Raw genomic sequence first — 19309 nt, 5'->3', positions numbered from 1 at the left:
GGGAGGGGCAGAGAGAAGGAGACACAGAATCAGGCCCCAGGCTCTGAGCTGTCAGCACAGAGCCCAACATGGGGCTCGAACCTACAGACAGTGAGATCATGATCTGGGCTGAAGTCAGACGCTTAACTGACTGAGCCACCCAGGCTCCCCTCATCAAAGTTCATCTTAAGGTAAGTGTTTTTTCCTTAAGATCACATGGTGATGTGATTTTTTTTTTTTCATCTTCCCTGCCTTTCTCCATAGTCAGCTTCTTCAGAAAGTATAGAAATAAGAGTCTTTTAAAATACTGAAGTCCCTTCCTTAAGAATGTGGGAAGTACCTGGGCTGTCTTGAAAGCATTTCTGCTTTGGAACTTTTTATTTAGAAGAAATAGTTAACAGCCCTGCCCATCAGTGTTCTCATCAAGTTTTGACTCACAAATTGAGATATTCCCAACCCTGGACTTCTTAGTAGCAAGCATTTTTTCTGTGAATGCAGAGGTCCTTCAGAACCAGAATAAGATAAGGATGCTTTTAATTTTTCTGGTAATTAGTAAGGAGGGCATCCCTTGCTAACTTTAAAGTCTGTTTCAAGGGATTGTTTTGAGAAGTAAATTTATGAAGAAATCATGGATTTTAAAGGTAATCGTAGTGTCTTTATAAAGGATCATTTTTATGTTGAAACTGGATCAGAAGTTGTGAGATTTAGGTCTGTTTGATAATTTTATTTTTTATTTTTTTATTTTTTTATTTTTTTTAACGTTTATTTATTTTTGAGACAGAGAGAGACAGAGCATGAACGGGGGAGGGTCAGAGAGAGGGAGACACAGAATCCGAAACAGGCTCCAGGCTCTGAGCTGTCAGCACAGAGCCCGATGCGGGGCTCGAACTCACTGACCGTGAGATCATGACCCGAGCCGAAGTCGGACGCTTAACCGACTGAGCCACCCAGGCGCCCCTGTTTGATAATTTTAAATAAATTGTCTTTAAGCATAAAGAAAATATTTAAAAAGGAATAGTTCTTTTGCCAGATGATTCAACAGTGTTAGTTCCTGTTTGGTCAGTTCAGACTCATTTGTTTCATTTTGTTTTAATCTCTTTCATACTACTCAAAGCTGTGCACTTTGTTACATTTTCATAATTTTTATTCAGTGGACTTGGTTTATCTATAACAGAAGGCAGAGTTTAGTCCTTTTGGCTGTTAACCTTATCAGTAATAAAACAATGAAGCCTTTCAAAAGCAGAAAGACAAAATCTAAAGCCTTTTTGGTTTGGTAACCATTCCTTTTCTTTATTTTAAGTATTACAATTTTAAGGACATGCTTCCATAATGTAAAGTTGAATTGACACATTAGGTAAAATTTACCCATTTTTCCTGTCCAGTTTGATTAATTAATGATGTAGCCACAGTTTAAAGTGGGAGGGAGATGGATTTAAACTATGCTGCTGCCTTTTAACTGTCTTAAGATACTTCCACTGTGCCCGTAGATTTCTGTAACTACTTCTCTAATTAAAATAATATACCAGCTATTTCCTTTCAGACTTTTAAAATTTCATTTTTCATACTGTGAATATAATAAAGTTTATAGTAAACCTTTAGAGGTAAATCTGAAAATGTTAGGATACCCATTGGTTGAAAATTCGATTAGTCTTTTATTTTATTTTATTTTATTTTTTTAAATTTTTTTTTTTTTCAACGTTTATTTTATTTTTTGGGACAGAGAGAGACAGAGCATGAACGGGGGAGGGACAGAGAGAGAGGGAGACACAGAATCAGAAACAGGCTCCAGGCTCTGAGCCATCAGCCCAGAGCCTGACGCGGGGCTCGAACTCACAGACCGTGAGATCGTGACCTGGCTGAAGTCGGACGCTTAACCGACTGCGCCACCCAGGCGCCCCTCGATTAGTCTTTTAAAGTATTTCCAGAGTTTTGCTTTGTGGGCGTCATTAGATAAAATTGCATCCTCTAAATAATCATGTGGGAAGGCGGGTGCCTGGCTGGTGCAGTCAGTAGAGCATCCAACTCTTGATCTGAAGGTTGTGAGTTCTATCTTCATGTTGGGTATAGAGATGACTTAAAATATAATAATGGTGTGGGATAGTACATTATCCCAAAAATTTGATTACTGAATTTGGCACTTTTTTTAATTGCAATAATTTTCTAACTGAAGCAGTTGTTAGATTGTATTTATAAATACAGTTCACTGTATTATTGCTCTTCAGAGCTATTCTCCTGTGCTGAGCTGTCAGCACAGAGCCTGAGGCAGGGCTCAAACCTGTGAACCGTGAGATCGTAACTTGAGCCAAAGTCCGGCGCTCAACCGACTGAGCCACCAGGCACCCCAAGAGAGAATGAATCTTAAGCAGGCTCTACGCTCAGTGTGGAGCCCGACATGGGGCTTGATCCCACAACGCTGGGATTGTAATCTGAGCCAAAATCAGGAGTCAGACACTTAACCTATCAGGCCACACAGGCACCCCTAGAATTATTCTTTTAGTATAAATCTCATTCCATGCCTTTGCATTCAAATGTTAAGGAACCTCATTAATTTAATTTATATCTTATAATAGATAATATTTTATGGAAAATTTTTGTAATTTATAAACTGGCCAGTGAAATATCATTGAAAAAGTTGCTGGAATCAAAAATTCTTTTTTTTTCTTAATTGTGTAAATGTTCATTTATTTTTGAGAGAGAGAGAGACAGAGCATGAGCAAGGTAGGGGCAGAGAGAGAGAGAGAGACAGAATCCAAAGCAGGCTCCAGGCTCTGAGCTGTCAGTGCAGAGCCTGACCTTGGTCTCAAACTCACAAACTGTGAGATCATGACCTGAACTGAAGTACGATGCTTAACCAACTGAGCCATCCAGGTGCCACCCCCCTTTTTTTTTTAATGTTCGTTTATTTTTGAGAGAGAGTGTGAGCTGGGGTGCCCCTGGAATAAAAAATTCTTTTAAAATTATTTAACAGGGGGATCCCTGGGTAATTCAGTCAGTTAAGCATCCTACTCTTGATTTTGGCTCAGGTCATGATCTCAGAATCTTGAGATAGAGCCCTGTGTTGAGCTCTGTGCTGAGCCTGGAGCCTGCTTAAGAATCTCTCTTTCCCTCTCTCACTGCCCCCCCACCCCTTGCTCGTGTTCTCTCTCTCTTAAAAAAATTTTTTTTTTTAATTAATAAAATGATTTAATAGAATTTTAGCTTTGAGAGAAAGGAATAACTAAAGTGGTTTGTGGGAAATAACCCATATTTCTTTAAAGAAAGTTCTTTTCATTCATAATCAAAAGGAAATATAAAATTCTGTTTTCTGTACAAATTTTACAGTCTGTTTTTTTGGGGGTTTTTTGTTTTTGTTTTTGCTTTTGAGATTATATTTTTAAGTAATCTCTACATCCAACATAGGGTTTGAACTAACAACCCCCAAATCAAGAGTCACATGCTCTACCTACTGAGCCAGCCAGCAGCTCCCAAATTTTGCAGGCTATCTTATGAGGATTACTGGAGAATTCAGCCAGAACTTGAATAATATGCATTATGTCTGTTGGACTTAAGGAGAGATCAGTGTACTCAACACTGGCTGCATGTTGGAGTCACTGGGGAATCTTGTTTTAAAAAAAAAAAAAATATATATATATACATATATATATATATATATGTATATATATATATATTCCCCAGTATAACCCCAGACTAATTATTTCAGGATTTCTAAGAGGATGGGATAATCGCTGTACTAGAGGGAGGATTATTATAACATAGTCTCATAAAGGATGGAACCTGAAAGTTACCATGGTGAGGGTCTGGTCCATAGGTCTATAAGTCCAAAATATTGGCTTATTCTTTTCAAGGCTTGACTGGCGATAACCATCTTTTGGAGATTTAGAGAAAAACTAGAATGCTAATTTCTTTCTTTCTTTCTTTTTCTTTCTTTCTTCTTTTCTTTCTTTCTTTCTTTCTTTCTTTCTTTCCTTCTATAACGCTAATTTCTTTCTCTCTTTCTTTCCTTCCTTCTTCCTTCCAGAATGCTAATTTCTTTCTCTCTTTCTTTCTTTCCTTCTTCCTTCCTTCTAAAATGCTAATTTCTTTTTCTTTCTTTCTTTCTTTCTTTCTTTCTTTCTTTCTTTCTTTCTTTCTCCTTCTATAATGCTAATTTCTTTCTTTCTCTCTTTCTTTCTTTCTTTCCTTCCTTTTCCTTCCTTCCTTCCAGAATGCTAATTTCTTTCTTTCTCTCTTTCTTTCCTTCTTCTTTCCTTACTTCTAGAATGCTAATTTTTTTCTTTCTTTTTTTCTTTCTTTCTTTTCTTCCTTCTTCCTTGCAGAATGCTAATTTCTTTCTCCCTTTCTTTCTTTCTTCTTTTCTTTCTTTCTTTCTTTCTTTCTTTCTTTCTTTCTTTCTTTCTGGATGCTAATTTCTTTACTTAGAATGGGTGATACACTCTTCTAGTGCTCAGCATACTCAGGATTGAGATATAAGACACTCCTCAAAATTGCAGAGGCACTTAGGAAATTGGATTAGTGATTACTAAGATTATTGAACGGAGAGTAGAACACTGAGATTTGGATGGCTTTAAAAGATATGTTCATCTGACCAAAAAAAACTGAGGAATTTAATCTTTGCTTTACAATACAGTATCTGTACCTTAACAGAATATTTTCATCATATAGAAATGGTGTTTCTGGGGCATCTGGTTGGCTCAGTCAGTTGGTCTGACTCTTGATTTTGGCTCAGGTCACGATTCCAGGGCTGTGGGTTTGAGCCACAGGTTGGAGCCTCAGCATGGAGCCTGCTTGAAATTCTGTCTCTTCCCCTCTCTGGCCCTCCCCACCCCTCAAAAAAAAAAAGAAAGGAATAATGTTTCTTACCAAGGAAAGTGCTAGAGAAACCTAGAAAAATTATTGTATTTAGATGTTGCTTTTCTTTCTTTCTTTTTTTTTTAATGTTTATTTGAGAGAGAGCGCGCTACGTGCATGTGTGCGTAAGTGGGGTGGGGGCAGAGAGGGGAGGTGACAGAGGATTCAGAGCTGGATGCTGCTTGTCTGCAGTCCATCCAGCTCACCAAATATTCTTCATTCGGGTAGGTTACAATCCAACTGAACTTGATTCATTTACACTGTAAATAAAATCTTCTCTGAGGTTAAGGAGTAGTTAGACTGAGATTTGCCTGTGTCTGCTTGTCTTTCTGTGTCTCTGTCTCTGCCAGGATCTCATGCGTTTATTTGTATGTCTGAGCCATTTCTTTTATTCCAGCACTGGGATGAGGGAGAGAATTTTGCAGATGACTAAGATCATTCTTCTTGAGTTTTGTATTGTTAAAGTTTCTTCTTCAGAGAGTAACCTCTTAAATTCTGGGTGTATCTTGCTATGGCCACTTGTGTCCTAACCGTATTTACTACTAAAATGCTAGCTAATTGAAAGAAAAATCACTCTGCTTATGTTTGCTTAGCACTGGCACATTCAGCATTTATTTAGTTCTGACATTTGAAGTCCTGTTTCCTATAGTCTGTTACCTATAGAGTATGAGAAACCAAAACACAGATTTGAGTAGCCCTACTTAAGGACAAATTTGAGAAAGAGACTTTTTTTTTTAACTTTATTTTATTTTCTTGTGAGAGAGAGAGCACAAGTGGGGAGGAACAGAGAGAGAGGAAGAGAGAAAATCCCAAGCAGGCTCTGTGTGTTAGCACGGAGCCTGACACAGGGCTCAATTTCATGACTCTGGGATCATGACCTGAGCTGAAATCAAGGCAGAAGTTTAACCAACTGAGCCGCCCAGAGACCCCTGAGACTTTTTAAAGACTTTTTAAAGTAATCTTAAATCAGGAGATAACTAAAAAAGATCTTGTTTGAAAGAATATCAGAGGAGGTATTGTGTGGGGGGGAGGTCAAGATGGAATATGTGGTTGGCTTACCAGATTCTGTTGACTGTACATACATACACTGTTCCAGTATAGAGTAGTGTAAAGGGTACTGACTTGTGTTAAAATTTTATCTCTACCATTTATTTTCTGTGACTTTGGTCATGTCAAAGTAAACATTACCAAAAAAAGTAAACATTACCTGGTGGTTTCAACTTCTGGGTTGAATCTAATTCTCATGATTATTGTTATAATGCATACATATTATAGATCATTTATCTATAATAAGCTATAAAAATGCCCTCCCGAATGACCCCAGCCTTACAGTACCAAGCATTTCCTTTTACAAAAAAACAATTTTATGGTTAAAGCCATTTTTTTCACTCTTATCCATTGAAAGGAACAGCAATTAGATAATTTACTATGAGCGCTAAAATTACATTATAATCACTAAGCATAGTTCATTCTGTATAATCTCCCAACACACCCCCACCTTGTTTATTAAATTCCTTGTCTGTGCTAGACACTGGAAATACAGGAGTGACCAAAAACAAATAAAGGCCCTTTTTCATTGAGCTTACATTGTGTTGTGAAAGATACACGATAAACAAACAATAAAGCAGGGAGAGGGACTGACAAGTCTGAGGTGGTTATTAGTTTCAAAGATCAAGTGGCGACTTTACAACTGTATATAAGCTGAAAAGTATGCAAAAATGACACAAGATTTTGGTTGCTTAATAAATTTGTTAATCTTAATAATAAAAGTAATAGAAGAAAAAACAATAAAAGTAATATGTGTAAATGAAAAAAAATCCAAACATCAAAGAAGTATGAAATGAAGTGAATCTTCCCCATTCCCTCCATTTTAACTCTTTAAGTGGTAATTACTTTTAATTCTATTTTGTAGAATTCAGAAAACACATATCTGTATATACAGATATGTCTGTATTATATGTATATGTATCCTATTGTTTAAAAAGAAAAAAAACAATCATGGCATCATATTAAATATACTGTTCACCAACTACCTTTTGGCCTATAAAAAAAATTCAGATGTTTTTCCCAATTAGTACACACAAAGCTAACCTTATTCTTTTTAAGTATCTGCCAATATTTCATACGTGGAAATATTTTCTTTTATCAATTACCAGTTGATTGCTATTTATTTCAATGCCTTTTCAGTTAATTTACCTTGTTCTTCAAATCTGATGATTCTAAATTGGCCTGTAGGTATGAAGGTATCTGAAAGTGATTACTAGTTCCTACTCTACATTTCTCCTCTTTCAGATACACTACCTTAGTGAAGGGTACCAGGGTGGCTTAGTTCGTTAAGCTTGGGAGTTTGAGCACCGTATTGGGCTCCATGCTGAGCATGGAACATGCTTAAGATTCTCACTCTCACTCTTGCCCTGCCCCTACCCTGCTTGTGTGCGCAGGCTGGTGCACGCTCTTTCTCTCAAAAAATAAAAAAAAGAGGGGCACCTGGGTGGCTCAGTCAGTTAGGCGTCAGACTCCTGGTTTCGGCTCCAGTCATGATCTCACCGTTTCGTGTGTTCGAGCCCCACATCAGGCTTTCTGCTGGTGGTGCAGAGCCTGCCTGGGATTTTGTGTCTCCCTCTCTCTCTGCCCTTCCCACACTCATACTGTCTATCTCGAAAATAAGCTTAAAAAAATTTTTTTTTAATAAAAATAGAATAAAAAAACACTAGTGTTAAAGAACAGATACAATAATTTAAATTTAACCCTACAGTATTCTAAGTGCCCTTAGTTTAATGCACAATTTATAGATCATTGTGTAAAATTTTAAAAGAAGCTTATGTAAAATAGTCTTCAAAATGAAGAGACTTTTTTTTTAACTTGTTTTATTTTTTATTTTTTTAAATTTACATCCAAATTAGTTAGCATATAGTGCAACAATGATTTCAGGAGTAGATTCCTTAATGCCCCTTACCCATTTAGCCCATCCCCCCTCCCACAACCCCTCCTGTAACCCTCAGTCTGTTCTCCATATTTATGACTCTCTTCTGTTTTGTCCCCCTCCCTGTTTTTATATTATTTTTGTTTCCCTTCCCTTATGTTCATCTGTTTTGTCTCTTAAAGTCCTCATATGAGTGAAGTCATATGATTTTTCCCTTTCTCTGACTAATTTCACTTAGCATACTACCCTCCAGTTCCATCCACGTAGTTGCAAATGGCAAGATTTCATTCTTTTTGATTGCCGAGTAATACTCCATTGTATATATATACCATGTCTTCTTTATCCATTCATCCCTCGATGGACATTTGGGCTCTTTCCATACTTTGGCTATTTGTTGATCATGCTGTTGAGGTGCGTGTGCCCCTTCAAAACAGCACACCTGTATCCCTTGGATAAATGCCTAGTAGTGCAATTGCTTGGTTGTAGGGTAGTTCTATTTTTAGTTTTTTGAGGAATTTCCATACTGTTTTCCAGAGTGGCTGCACCAGCTTGCATTCCCAAAAATGAAGATACTTAATTCTTTGATTTCTTGAACCTTTTCTAGGAGAATGTGCACATTAAGTATGTAGTTAATACAGGTACTTTGGGGAATCTATACATGAACTCTGAATCACAAAATTATCACTAAATAAATTGTAAGTATTATGTTATTTGGTAGTAGGTCAGACTAATAGATTGTGATTTCACAACATGTGTTTCTTTTGATTACAGATTCTTGAAACTATGCCGATGACTGAGAAAGTTGAAGAGTTGCTACATGTCATAGGCCCATTTTATGAAATTGTAGAAGACAAAAAGAGTAGCAAAAGTTCTGACTTAACCTCAGGTTGGACTGTTTTACCTTGTTTTTAGTTCAGCAGATGACACATTATGCATGCATTAATATTTATATGTCTAATTTTTGTTTTACTTTCACATGCCAGTCCGACTGGAGAAAATCTCTAAATACTTAGAAGGTAGGAATAATGAAATCCACGTAAAAATTTTGTTTGAAATTTACACGCTAAAGAATTCTGCACATATTTATAAAACTTACAAGCTTGTCACACAAGTTTTCGTTCCAAGCAAATATATTGCATAAAGTTCAAAAATATTATAAATGTTTACATTTTAACCCTGCAGTAATTAAAACATGACAAATGATTCACTAAGTGTATACAAAATTGTAGCAGAATTCATGGTTGTATTTTGATAGATCATACTTTCTGATTGGGTTTTTGAATTATATTAACAGTGACAATGGCTGAAATTATTTTCTAGCTAATTTTAACGTGGCTATGTTTATAGTATGGTTTATTACAGTATAGCAACCTGACACAAGATGTCAGTGAATTCACTTAGCTAGGTCTTTTTTTTTTTTTTTTAGAATTCTAATTTCATGTTCTCAGGAAAGAATTGAAAGGCTTATCTTTTACATAGTAAGAAGAGTTGAATAATAGGTAAATTTGCTGTTATTAACTATAAACATCTGATCTTTAATTTTTTTTTTAGAAAGCAGACTGAAATGAGCCTGTAAGAATTATTTCAAATGAAAATTACCTGTGTTTTATTTTCCTGACACCCCTATTTACAAGATACCTTTCACTAATTAATGGAAATTAGGTATTTCAGAACAGTTATCTTCCTGTCTGTCGTAAGACCTGCAGTTTGTATCTGCAATTGTAATTGATAGACTGCTTGCTGAGCATAACGCTCATATAACCACATCCTCTATATCTGATTTACCTAAAGGAGTCAAATTTTAACAAATAATCTTCCTTATAATTTGTACTATTTAGTGCAGAAAAAATATTAAATATTTTCTCTGTGTGAAGCATGTTGTTAGGATTCAGAGGAGAGTAAATCTGGACCTGTTTTAGTAGTATGAGGCTAGAGGCAAATGTTTGAACAACTAATTATAAAGACAAGGTAGAATGAATAATGATAATAAAGGCTCAGATCCATAATCCCTAAGCTGTAATTTAAAAATTCAAAAAACTTAATAAACCAAACATTCTTTTGTAATTCCTTTGAGAGGAAAGACTGTCCTGACATGAACTAATTGAGGAACAGACCTCTGAAATGACAAGGGGCTGTTTTAAGTCTTTATTTTATTTAGTGTGACTATTCATGTGTTTCGTTGTAAAAACTTTATTATTATTTTTTTAGTGGGAGCTGCCTTAAAATTCTGTTGAAGGTGTTACATAATATATAGTACATACAGTGTATGACCTTTGCAAAATTAGAAAACTGGATTTTAAATCATATCTGGACCTAAGAGTTGTAAGGGATGTGTACCCATACCATAATTTATTTAACCTGTACCATTCTAATGGACATTTAGATGTTTCCTCTTTTTTTTAATGTTGTTTTTTAATTTTTATTGCATTATACTTATTAGTTTTCTCTTCTGATCTTCAAAAATGCTGCTGAAAGTAACCCTGTATAAATGTCATTAAATATATGTGTAAGTAGGGGCGCCTGGGTGGCTTGGTCGGTTGAGCGTCCGACTTCAGCTCAGGTCATGATCTCACGGGCTGTGAGTTCGAGCCCCGCATCGGGCTCTGTGCTGACAGCTCAGAGCCTGGAACCTGTTTCAGATTCTGTGTCTCCCTCTCTCTCTGCCCCTCCCCTGTTCATGCTCTGTCTCTCTCTGTCTCAAAAATAAATAAAAACGTTAAAAAAAATTTTTTCTTAAAAATAAATATATGTGTAAGTATATCTGTAAGAAATTATTTCTTACAGATACAATATTAGAAGTCTAACTGCAGAGATCAAAGTATATGGGTGTTTCATAGTTTGCAATCTTGAAAAAAATTTTTTTTTTAAATAAGGAATCATATTAAAAGTAGCCACTTAAGCCCAGTAGAACAGATGTATCTGTTTTGCTTGGGCTTTTTCATAATATACATACATAGTTTTGAAATCAGGAAATATGAACTGTCTGACTTTGTTCTTTTTCAAGATTGTTTTAACCATTATGGATCCTTGGCATTTCCATATGAATTTTAGAATCAGCTTGTTAATTTTTGCAAAAAGGACCATCTAGGATTCTTAAAGGAATTGCAATGAATTATAGATCATTTAGAGGAGTTTTGTCATCTCAGCAATATTGTCTTCCAATCCATTTATTTAGTTCTTTAATTTCTTTCAACAGTGTTTTGTCATTTGCAGTATACAATTCTTTGACTTTCTTTTGTGTACTGCGAAGCATTTTATTCTTTTCGCTGCTATTATAGATTATTTTCTAATTTCATTTTTGGATTGTTCATTGTTAGCTTGTAGAAATTCACTTGATTTTGTTTATTGATCTTATATCCTGCAATCTCGCCAAGCCATTTGTTAGTTCTAATAGTTTTTGGGTAGATTCCTTAGGATTTCATGTATACAGAGCATGTCATGTGCTTACTTCTTCCTTTTCAATCTGGATGCATTTTATTTATGTTTCTTGCCTAATTGCCAAGGCAAGAACTTCTAATACGATATTAAACAGAGATGGCAAAAGCAGACATCCTTGTCTTGTTCCTTATTTTATTTTTTATTTTTTTATTTTTTTCTTCATTCTTTCTTGTTCCTTATTTTAGGAGCAAAAAACATTCAATCGTTTAACATTAATTATTATGTTAGTTGTGCATTTTTGTAGATGCCCTTTACCAGATTGAGGAAATTCTCTTACATTTTTAATTTCGTCAACATTATTGTCATGTCAAATGCTTTGTCAGCATCTATTGTGATAATCATGTGACTATTGTCATGAACTGAATTTTGCATGTTGAGTAGGGCTAGTGAGTAATTCTCTGTGCTTTCTATACCTCTCATCACAGAAATGCCATTTAATGGGGGTTTGGGAGATTTCCTGTTGCTTAGTTTTGTTGAAGATGTCCATGAGTGGTGGGTGTTTTTGTTTCTTGTTTTTTGTTGTTGTTATTCTTTTTCTTGGTTGTCAGGGAGAGAGCAAGATTTATAAACTGTGATGCTGCCTTGGTTCTCTAAGAGAGAGTAGAACATAATGGCAATGATAGAGTTGAGTTTTTACTCTTCTGTTCCTGTTTAAAATGTATGGAGATTTAGGCATTTAATATGTTGTTTGAGATGCAGGGAAGCATTCAAAATGGATTTGTGGGGGCGCCTGGGTGGCTCAGTCGGTTAGGCATCCGGCTTCGGCTCAGGTCATGATCTCGCGGTCCGTGGGTTCAAGCCCCCCCGTCGGGCTGTGTGCTGACAGCTCAGAGCCTGGAGCCTGTTTCAGATTCTGTGTGTCTCCGTCTCTCTCTGACTCTCCCCCGTTCATGCTCTGTCTCTCCCTGTCTCAAAAATAAATAAAAACGTTAAAAAAAAAAAAAACCAAAATGCATTTGTGTAATTGAAAATGAAGCACAAAAATTTATGGAGAGAGACCACTGTTTTTGACCAGTAGCCACGTCGGAGGCCTTTATTATCTTAAAGGGTGATGGAAATGTAATTCCCTCTCTCTCAAAATGAAGTACAGTAACCAAAAGCATTGGCATCATGTGGGAGCCTTATGGTAATGCAGAATCTTAGGCCACCCCAGACTTGCTGATTCAGAATCTGCATTTTAACTAGATCTAAGGTGATTCCTATGCATATTAACATTTGAAAAATTCTGATGAATTTCCTCTGAAAATGACTGGCCAGTAGGACAATGTGCCTTTTTAAATGATTGATCACATTAATGGATGCTTTAAAATAAAAATAAATATAAAGACATAATAATATAGGTAGTGTACCTAAAGCCTTAAAGGTAAGAAAAGGATAAAAAATTTTTAAATGTAGTTCTGTTGATGACATTGATGATATTGTTGTGTTTATGTTTTCAGTATGCTAGGATATAGCAACTGTCTCTTTATTTACTGTGTGTAAAGAGGATCCTTCATCTCTAACTTTTCTATTTTGATTGATATTAACTTAAAAATAACTCACCCTCTGCCTTGTTTAGGAAGGTTTTAAGATCGCTTTATCACTTTTGTTGTAAACTGAAGGAGTTTCTTTATGTAATGTATGTATAATCAAGGAAAAGAATACTTGCAGATATATGTCAAAATTCTAACTTTTACTTCAAAATCATTTTATTAGTTATTATAAAGGACAGTATTATTTGTAAATTACAGCATGATTGTGTGTTTTAGCACTAGAGATTAAGTGATCATTTCATATTTTAGATCTTGGTAACGTTCTAACTTCTACTCCAAATGCCAAAACTGTTAATGGTAAAGCCGAAAGCAGTGATAGTGGAGCTGAGTCTGAGGAAGAAGAGGCCCAAGAAGAAGTGAAAGGAGCAGAACAAAGTGCTAATGGTAATCTTTGGATGATGAACAGATAATTTTACATTCAATTAGATAAAAGAAGGGACGCCTGACTGTCTCAGTCAATAGAGCACATGACTCTTGATCTCGGGGTTGAGTTTTAGCCCCACGTTGGATGTAAAGATTACTTAAGAATAAAATCTTTAAAAAATAGATGAAAGAATATGGAGAAGTTGGGACTGATTTGGTGTATGAGAATAGTGTGTATGGTGGGATGTGGGCTTTTGACCTTATCACCATATTTTCTGTGGACCAAAAGTGCATAGATAGAATTGAACACTAACAAGAATGGACCACTCCTCTAAATGTAATGCCTGAAATGCTGCATTAGAAATGTATTCATTTTATAGGGTGCCGGGCTGGCTTAGTCAGTATATCATGCAGCTGTTAACCTTGGGGTTGTGAGTTGGAGCCCCATGTTTGGCATAGTTTACTTAAAGAAACAAAAAGAAGAAATGTATTCATTTTAGGTATTGTTGCCAATATAAATATGCATGTGTGGCTTACCAAGAAGAGGAGAAATGTTTAAACTCTCAATACCTTGTCAAGAATAGAACGGAGAATTGGATATAGGAAGTTTTGATGGAGAGAGAACATTGGAGTCATAGGATACTGCATTGTGGGTGGGGGGCCCCACTGGTAGTAAGAGTACCAGTGATTCCTGGGAAGATTGGTTTAGAAAGGGGAGGCAGACAGACACTAAAACAAACCGCACGGCTTACTTTTGCCTTTACTTTCCAATAGGGTATGACAGATAATACCTTCTTCAAAGGATCTTTTCATTGACTATGTGGACCCATTTGTACTTCTGGGTCTCATAGGCCAATTTGCCTATGCTTGAGAGAGTGTAAAGACCTTGAGAAGTTATCTTTAAAGGGGATTCTAGGGATACCTGGCTGGCTCAGTCAGTAGAGCATGTGACTTTTGACCTTGGGGTCATGAATTTGAGCCTTACATGGGACGTGGAGCCTACTTAAAAATAAAATAAGATAGGTTCTAGAAGATTCACAGGGAACTGAAGTAGTTTTGAATGAGCGTTCAGCATATAATAAATCCCTTTTCAAGGAGTACCCCATCTCTCTGATCCAAGTAGGAAACCATTCAAAGGGATTATGGTAGGTTGGGGAAATGATTACTGATATTAGAATATATATACAGAAGTTGACCTACTGTGAACTTTTATGAATCTCCCTACTTTCTTTTAAAAGATAAGAAAATGATAAAGAAATCTGCAGATCATAAGAATTTGGAAATCATTGTTACTAATGGCTATGATAAAGACGCCTCCACTCAAGATATACAGAATGACGTTCATGCCAGTGCTTCCTTGAGTGGGAAAAATGCTGAAGAAATAAAGGCTGTAGATGAAAATTCGGAGCAAACTGGAAAAACTGCTGTCTGCATTCACCAAGGTATTGTCCCAGGATAATTATCTGTTTAGCCTCTTTCCTATGAATGCAGTGTTCTTTTCATTGTTTTAGGATATTTAGGAGCAATTTAGAATTTAAAAACTTCTTATTCAATAATATCTTAGGGTTTATTAATATTATAAGGGTGTATAGCTTTGAAAGATAGTGAATTAGAGGCAGGGCTTTTATATTTTTATTGAGACATTTTTAATTGTGTTTTTGTATGGTTTTTTTAAAATAAAATTTTGAGGGGCACCTGGGCAGTTCAGTCGGTTAAACATCTGACTCTTGGTTTCAGCTCAGGTCATGATCTTAACAGTTTGTAAGTGTGAGCCCCACGTTGAGCTCTGTATGGATAGCATGGAGCCTGCTTGGGATCCTCTCTCTCTCTCTCTCTCTCTCTCTCTCTCTCTCTCTCTCTCTCATCCTCCCAGCTTGCTCTCTCTCACTCTCTCAAAAAATAAATAATAAAAGCATAAGGAAAACAAGAAATATAATTACTTAATGTAACAACTGAACTTGCATAGTTGCATACCAATTTAGGCCTCCTAGTTGGTACTCAGTTTTCCCTTACAAGATTGTTTTATAAGGTTTGATCTGGACAGTGTCTTTGTATGATTACTTGATAAAATACAATCTTGTCAAATAAAAATTATCAACTATGTTGGAAGTTTTGGTACGTTAAAAGAAAAAAGTGTGGCTTGATAAATTTGTCTCCAGTGTGAAAATAATATAGAGCTGATAAATTTTGAGAGTGGAATAAATGCATTTTTCCTCAGTTAGTGAATAATAATCCCACTTGGACATTTGTTCATTTTCAGAGTTAAATGATGATCATGTTGAAGATGTTTCAGGAATTCAGCATTTGACAAGTGATTCAGACAGTGAGGTCTACTGTGATTCCATGGAACAGTTTGGACAAGAAGAGGTAAAAATGACACTTTTTTAAAAAAAAATTTTTTTTAACGTTTATTTATTATTAAGAGACAGAGAGAGACAGAGCGTGAGCAGGGGAGAGGCAGAGAGAGAGGGAGACACAGTATCCGAAGCAGGCTCTGGGCTCCAAGCTGTCAGCACAGAGCCTGACACACGGCTCGAACTCACAAACTGCGAGATCATGACCTGAGCCGAAGTCAGACACTTAACCGACTGAGCCACCCAGGTGCCCCGACACTTTTTAATTGGCAGATTTTCAAAGTGATATGTCAGAATTCAGTGCATAACTTCTGTTAATAGCAGATGTACATACACTGTTCATGGCTTTGAAGATATACCTCTAAAGTTTTTTTTAAATATATAAACATTTGTATGTAGAATTATTTTTGTGAATTTAAAAAATGTATAAAATTCCTGAATGTTCAAAAATATTTCACTATTATAACTTGTTACTATATTTATATTTTTAAATATCCTGAGGGAGGTGAGATGGGGAGGCAGAAGGTAAACTTTATGCTAGACCCTGTGTTTGAAACGTTGACATACAAGAAAATCGAATAATTTTCAAATCTGTTCTACACACTGACTTCTTTTTTAAGTTTTGAAATATAATTGACATATGATGTTATATTAGTTTTAGGCATACAACATGTTGATTCAGTGATTCTGTACATTACTCAGTCCTCATCATGATAAGTGCAGTCACCATACAATGCTATTGCAATATTATTGACTATATTTCTTATGGTGTGCTTTCCACCTTTTTCACTTACTTATTTTATGAATGGAAGTTTGTATCTCTTAATCCCCTTTATTTCACCCATCCTCCCCGCCCACCCCGCCCCATCCACGTCTGCTTTGGCAGCCACCGGTTTGTTTTCTGTATTTAAGAGTTTGTTTAGATTTTGTTTGTTTGTTTTTTAGATTCCACATGTAAGTGAAATAATACGGTATTTGTCTTTCTCTGTCTGACTTATTTCACTTAGCCTAATATCCTCTATGTCCATCTATGTTGTCAAGAATGGCCAGATTTCGGGGCGCCTGGGTGGCACAGTCGGTTAAGCGTCCGACTTCAGCCAGGTCACGATCTCGCGGTCCGTGAGTTCGAGCCCCGCGTCAGGCTCTGGGCTGATGGCTCGGAGCCTGGAGCCTGTTTCCGATTCTGTGTCTCCCTCTCTCTCTGCCCCTCCCCGTTCATGCTCTGTCTCTCTCTGTCCCAAAAATAAATAAAAAATGTTGAAAAAAAAAAAAAAAAAAGAATGGCCAGATTTCATTCTTTTTCGTGGCTGAGTTGATGTTCCATTGTATATGTATACCATATTTTCTTTTTCCATTCATCTATCAATAAACACCTTGGGCTGCTTCTGTTATCTTAGCTGTTGTAAATAATGCTGCAGTAAACATAGACGTGCATGTATCTTTTCAAATTAGTGTGTTCATTTTCTTTGGGTACATACCCAATAGTGGAATTACTGGAGTGTATGGTATTTCTATTTTTAATTATGTGAAGAAGCTCTATACTGTTTTCCAGAGCGGCTGCATCAATTTACATTCCTACCAACAGTGCACAAGGGTTCTCATTTCATATCCTTACCAGCACTTGTTATTTCTTGTCATTTGGATACTAGCCATTCTGATGGGCGTAAGGGTGTGGTGCTTTTTGCATACAGTAATGTTTTTATCTTGTATTTATATTAGCTTGGTTTCTGTCCTTTCCATAGGGTTGATGGTGTGAAACCATTGCATCTCTTTGGTTTTACTGAATTTTGAACATGTTAGAAGACCTCATGCTTTCAAGGGCCTCATCTCACTTAACAAATTGTTTAAAACAAAGTCACCTTTTTTATTTTACAGTTTTTGTTTTCAGTCCAGTTTAAATAAATTGTGTTGCTTATAGATCCCTTTCTAAAAGGTTGAAACTTTGAAAGATTCAATCATTAGCAGTTACTGCTTTGTAGAAGCTAAAAATAGAAATGGTTCTAGAATAACCATTTAGTGGAATAGATAATGGATTGTAGGTACTGTTCTGAAACTGAAAAGAGATTTGGAGATAGGAAATATGTTTTCTGTATACATATATACATTCTTCCAACATCATTGCAAACCAGTAGACCATTACAGACCAGTGTACCTGGAATTTTGCTAGGTGGATTAGATTTCTAAGATTTTTTTTAATGATTACAAATGTTTTATTAAATATCCAATGAACTATGTACAACTTAGAAATATTTGCCATATATACTGTTTTTGGTTTTTTTTTTTTAAGTTTATTCATTTTGAGAGAGACTGAGTGAGCGGGGCGGGGTTGGGGCAGAGAGAGAGAGAGAGAAGGAGAGAGAATCCCAAGCAGGCCCCACACTGTCAGCGCAGAGCCCGATGGGGGGCTCGAACTCACAAAATGTGCAAGATCATCACCTGAGCTGAAACCAAGAGTTGTCCGCTTAACTGACTGAGCCACCTAGGCTCCCCATATACCATTCTTATATACTATGCCCTTTGGCATAATAACTTGATTTCAATTTTTTCTTCTTCTTTGACTCCTTAATTTGGTGTTCTTCAGGAATATGACTACTCCCTTGGTTTCGGCCACTACTCATATACTGATGTTTCTTATCACCAACCTATATCTCTCTTCTGAATTCTAACTGACCTATTAAACATCTTGCCTAGGAACCTCAATTTATATTTCTCTATAACTATACCATTGTCTCTGTTCCCTTGAGACCCTCTGTATTTCTTATCTTGGTGAGTATCACAAAACCATCTGGTCTTTTCCTTTCCCGTACTTCCCACATTCAGTCTTCAACTCCTATTGATTCTCTAATCTCAGAAGTTCTCAAAGCAGCCTCTGTCCCACTACTACTTTATTGGTACAGGCTGTCGTCACTACTACACCTTTGACTTGGCTTATACTCATTCTGTAAGTTTTAATTCATATAATTTCTTCCAGGAAGTCTCCACTGAGCCCCAATATGAGTTAGGCACCCCTCCTGTGAGTTCCTATAGCAAGCACCCTTCGTCCATCTTTTTCATAATACTTATCAAACTATGCTGTAATGATCTTACTTCTCTCCCTTACCAAGCTATTTCTTTCTTCATATTATCCTTAGACTTTAGCATAGTAACTAGAACAAGAGTAGTAGACATTTTTATAAGTCTCTTGGATGAATGACTGACTCATGAGAACAACTCATTGCCAGAACTACTCAATACTTATTCATGGATGAATCATTCCTATCCCATTTCTTTCCTACATATAGGAGGCAGAAGGTGAATACATTTTTTAGAAAAATATTTTCTATCATAACATGAAAGAAGTTTTATAAAAACAGTAATTCTTCTATTGTCACAAAAACTTACGTTTATAGCTTTTAACTAAGTGTTGTTTTAAATTTGTAGTCTTTAGACAGCTTTACGTCAAACGGCAGACCATTTCGATATTACTTGAGTGGTGATCCCAATCAGCCCTTGGAAAGTCCTGGTTTTCCTGAAGATGTTCAAGGATCTCCGGGAAATGGCAACATTGGGGATATGCAAGTGGTAGCAGTTGAAGGAAAAGGTGAAGTAAAGCATGGAGGAGAAGATGGCCGAAGTAACAGTGGAGCACCACACCGTGAGAGACGGGGTGGAGAAAATGAGGAATTCTCTAATGTCAGAAGAGGGAGAGGTGTGTATTCTTTTTTGTTCTTGTTGACTGACTATCTTTAGAAACTAATTAGCAAAAAGTTTAGGTAAGGAGAGACATTAGAACTCTCAATTTACCAAGGGAATGTTAAAAGTTATCCTTCTATAATGTCTGACCACTTTTCTTTACACCTAGTTCTCTTCTTAGACTCTACCCCCCACCCCCA

The 19309-nt window shown here is 36.3% G+C and overlaps 1 protein-coding gene across 5 annotated transcripts in view; it reads left to right on the top strand.

Moving 5' to 3' along the window:
* Positions 1–19309, top strand: part of ACBD5 (acyl-CoA binding domain containing 5) — a 46977-nt gene that overhangs the window by 8480 nt on the left and 19188 nt on the right. For 4 of the 5 annotated variants that reach the window (XR_009247707.1, XR_009247706.1, XR_009247704.1 and 1 more), the window contains exons 5-10: positions 8522–8636; positions 8734–8766; positions 12970–13104; positions 14322–14525; positions 15344–15450; positions 18858–19125. Coding sequence is in view for 1 of the 5 variants with exons in the window: in XM_058681638.1 (XP_058537621.1) it covers positions 8522–8636; positions 8734–8766; positions 12970–13104; positions 14322–14525; positions 15344–15450; positions 18858–19125 (862 nt within the window). In the remaining 4 variants the exon portion in view is untranslated. The remainder of the gene's footprint in view (positions 1–8521; positions 8637–8733; positions 8767–12969; positions 13105–14321; positions 14526–15343; positions 15451–18857; positions 19126–19309) is intronic. The other variant, XR_009247705.1, reaches the window with a different exon arrangement.

Source organism: Neofelis nebulosa, chromosome 8, assembly GCF_028018385.1.
Source record: "Neofelis nebulosa isolate mNeoNeb1 chromosome 8, mNeoNeb1.pri, whole genome shotgun sequence".
Classification (NCBI taxonomy): domain Eukaryota; kingdom Metazoa; phylum Chordata; class Mammalia; order Carnivora; family Felidae; genus Neofelis; species Neofelis nebulosa.
Note: the sequence above shows the minus strand (reverse complement) of the source record. Positions and strands in the feature narration are given on the sequence as shown.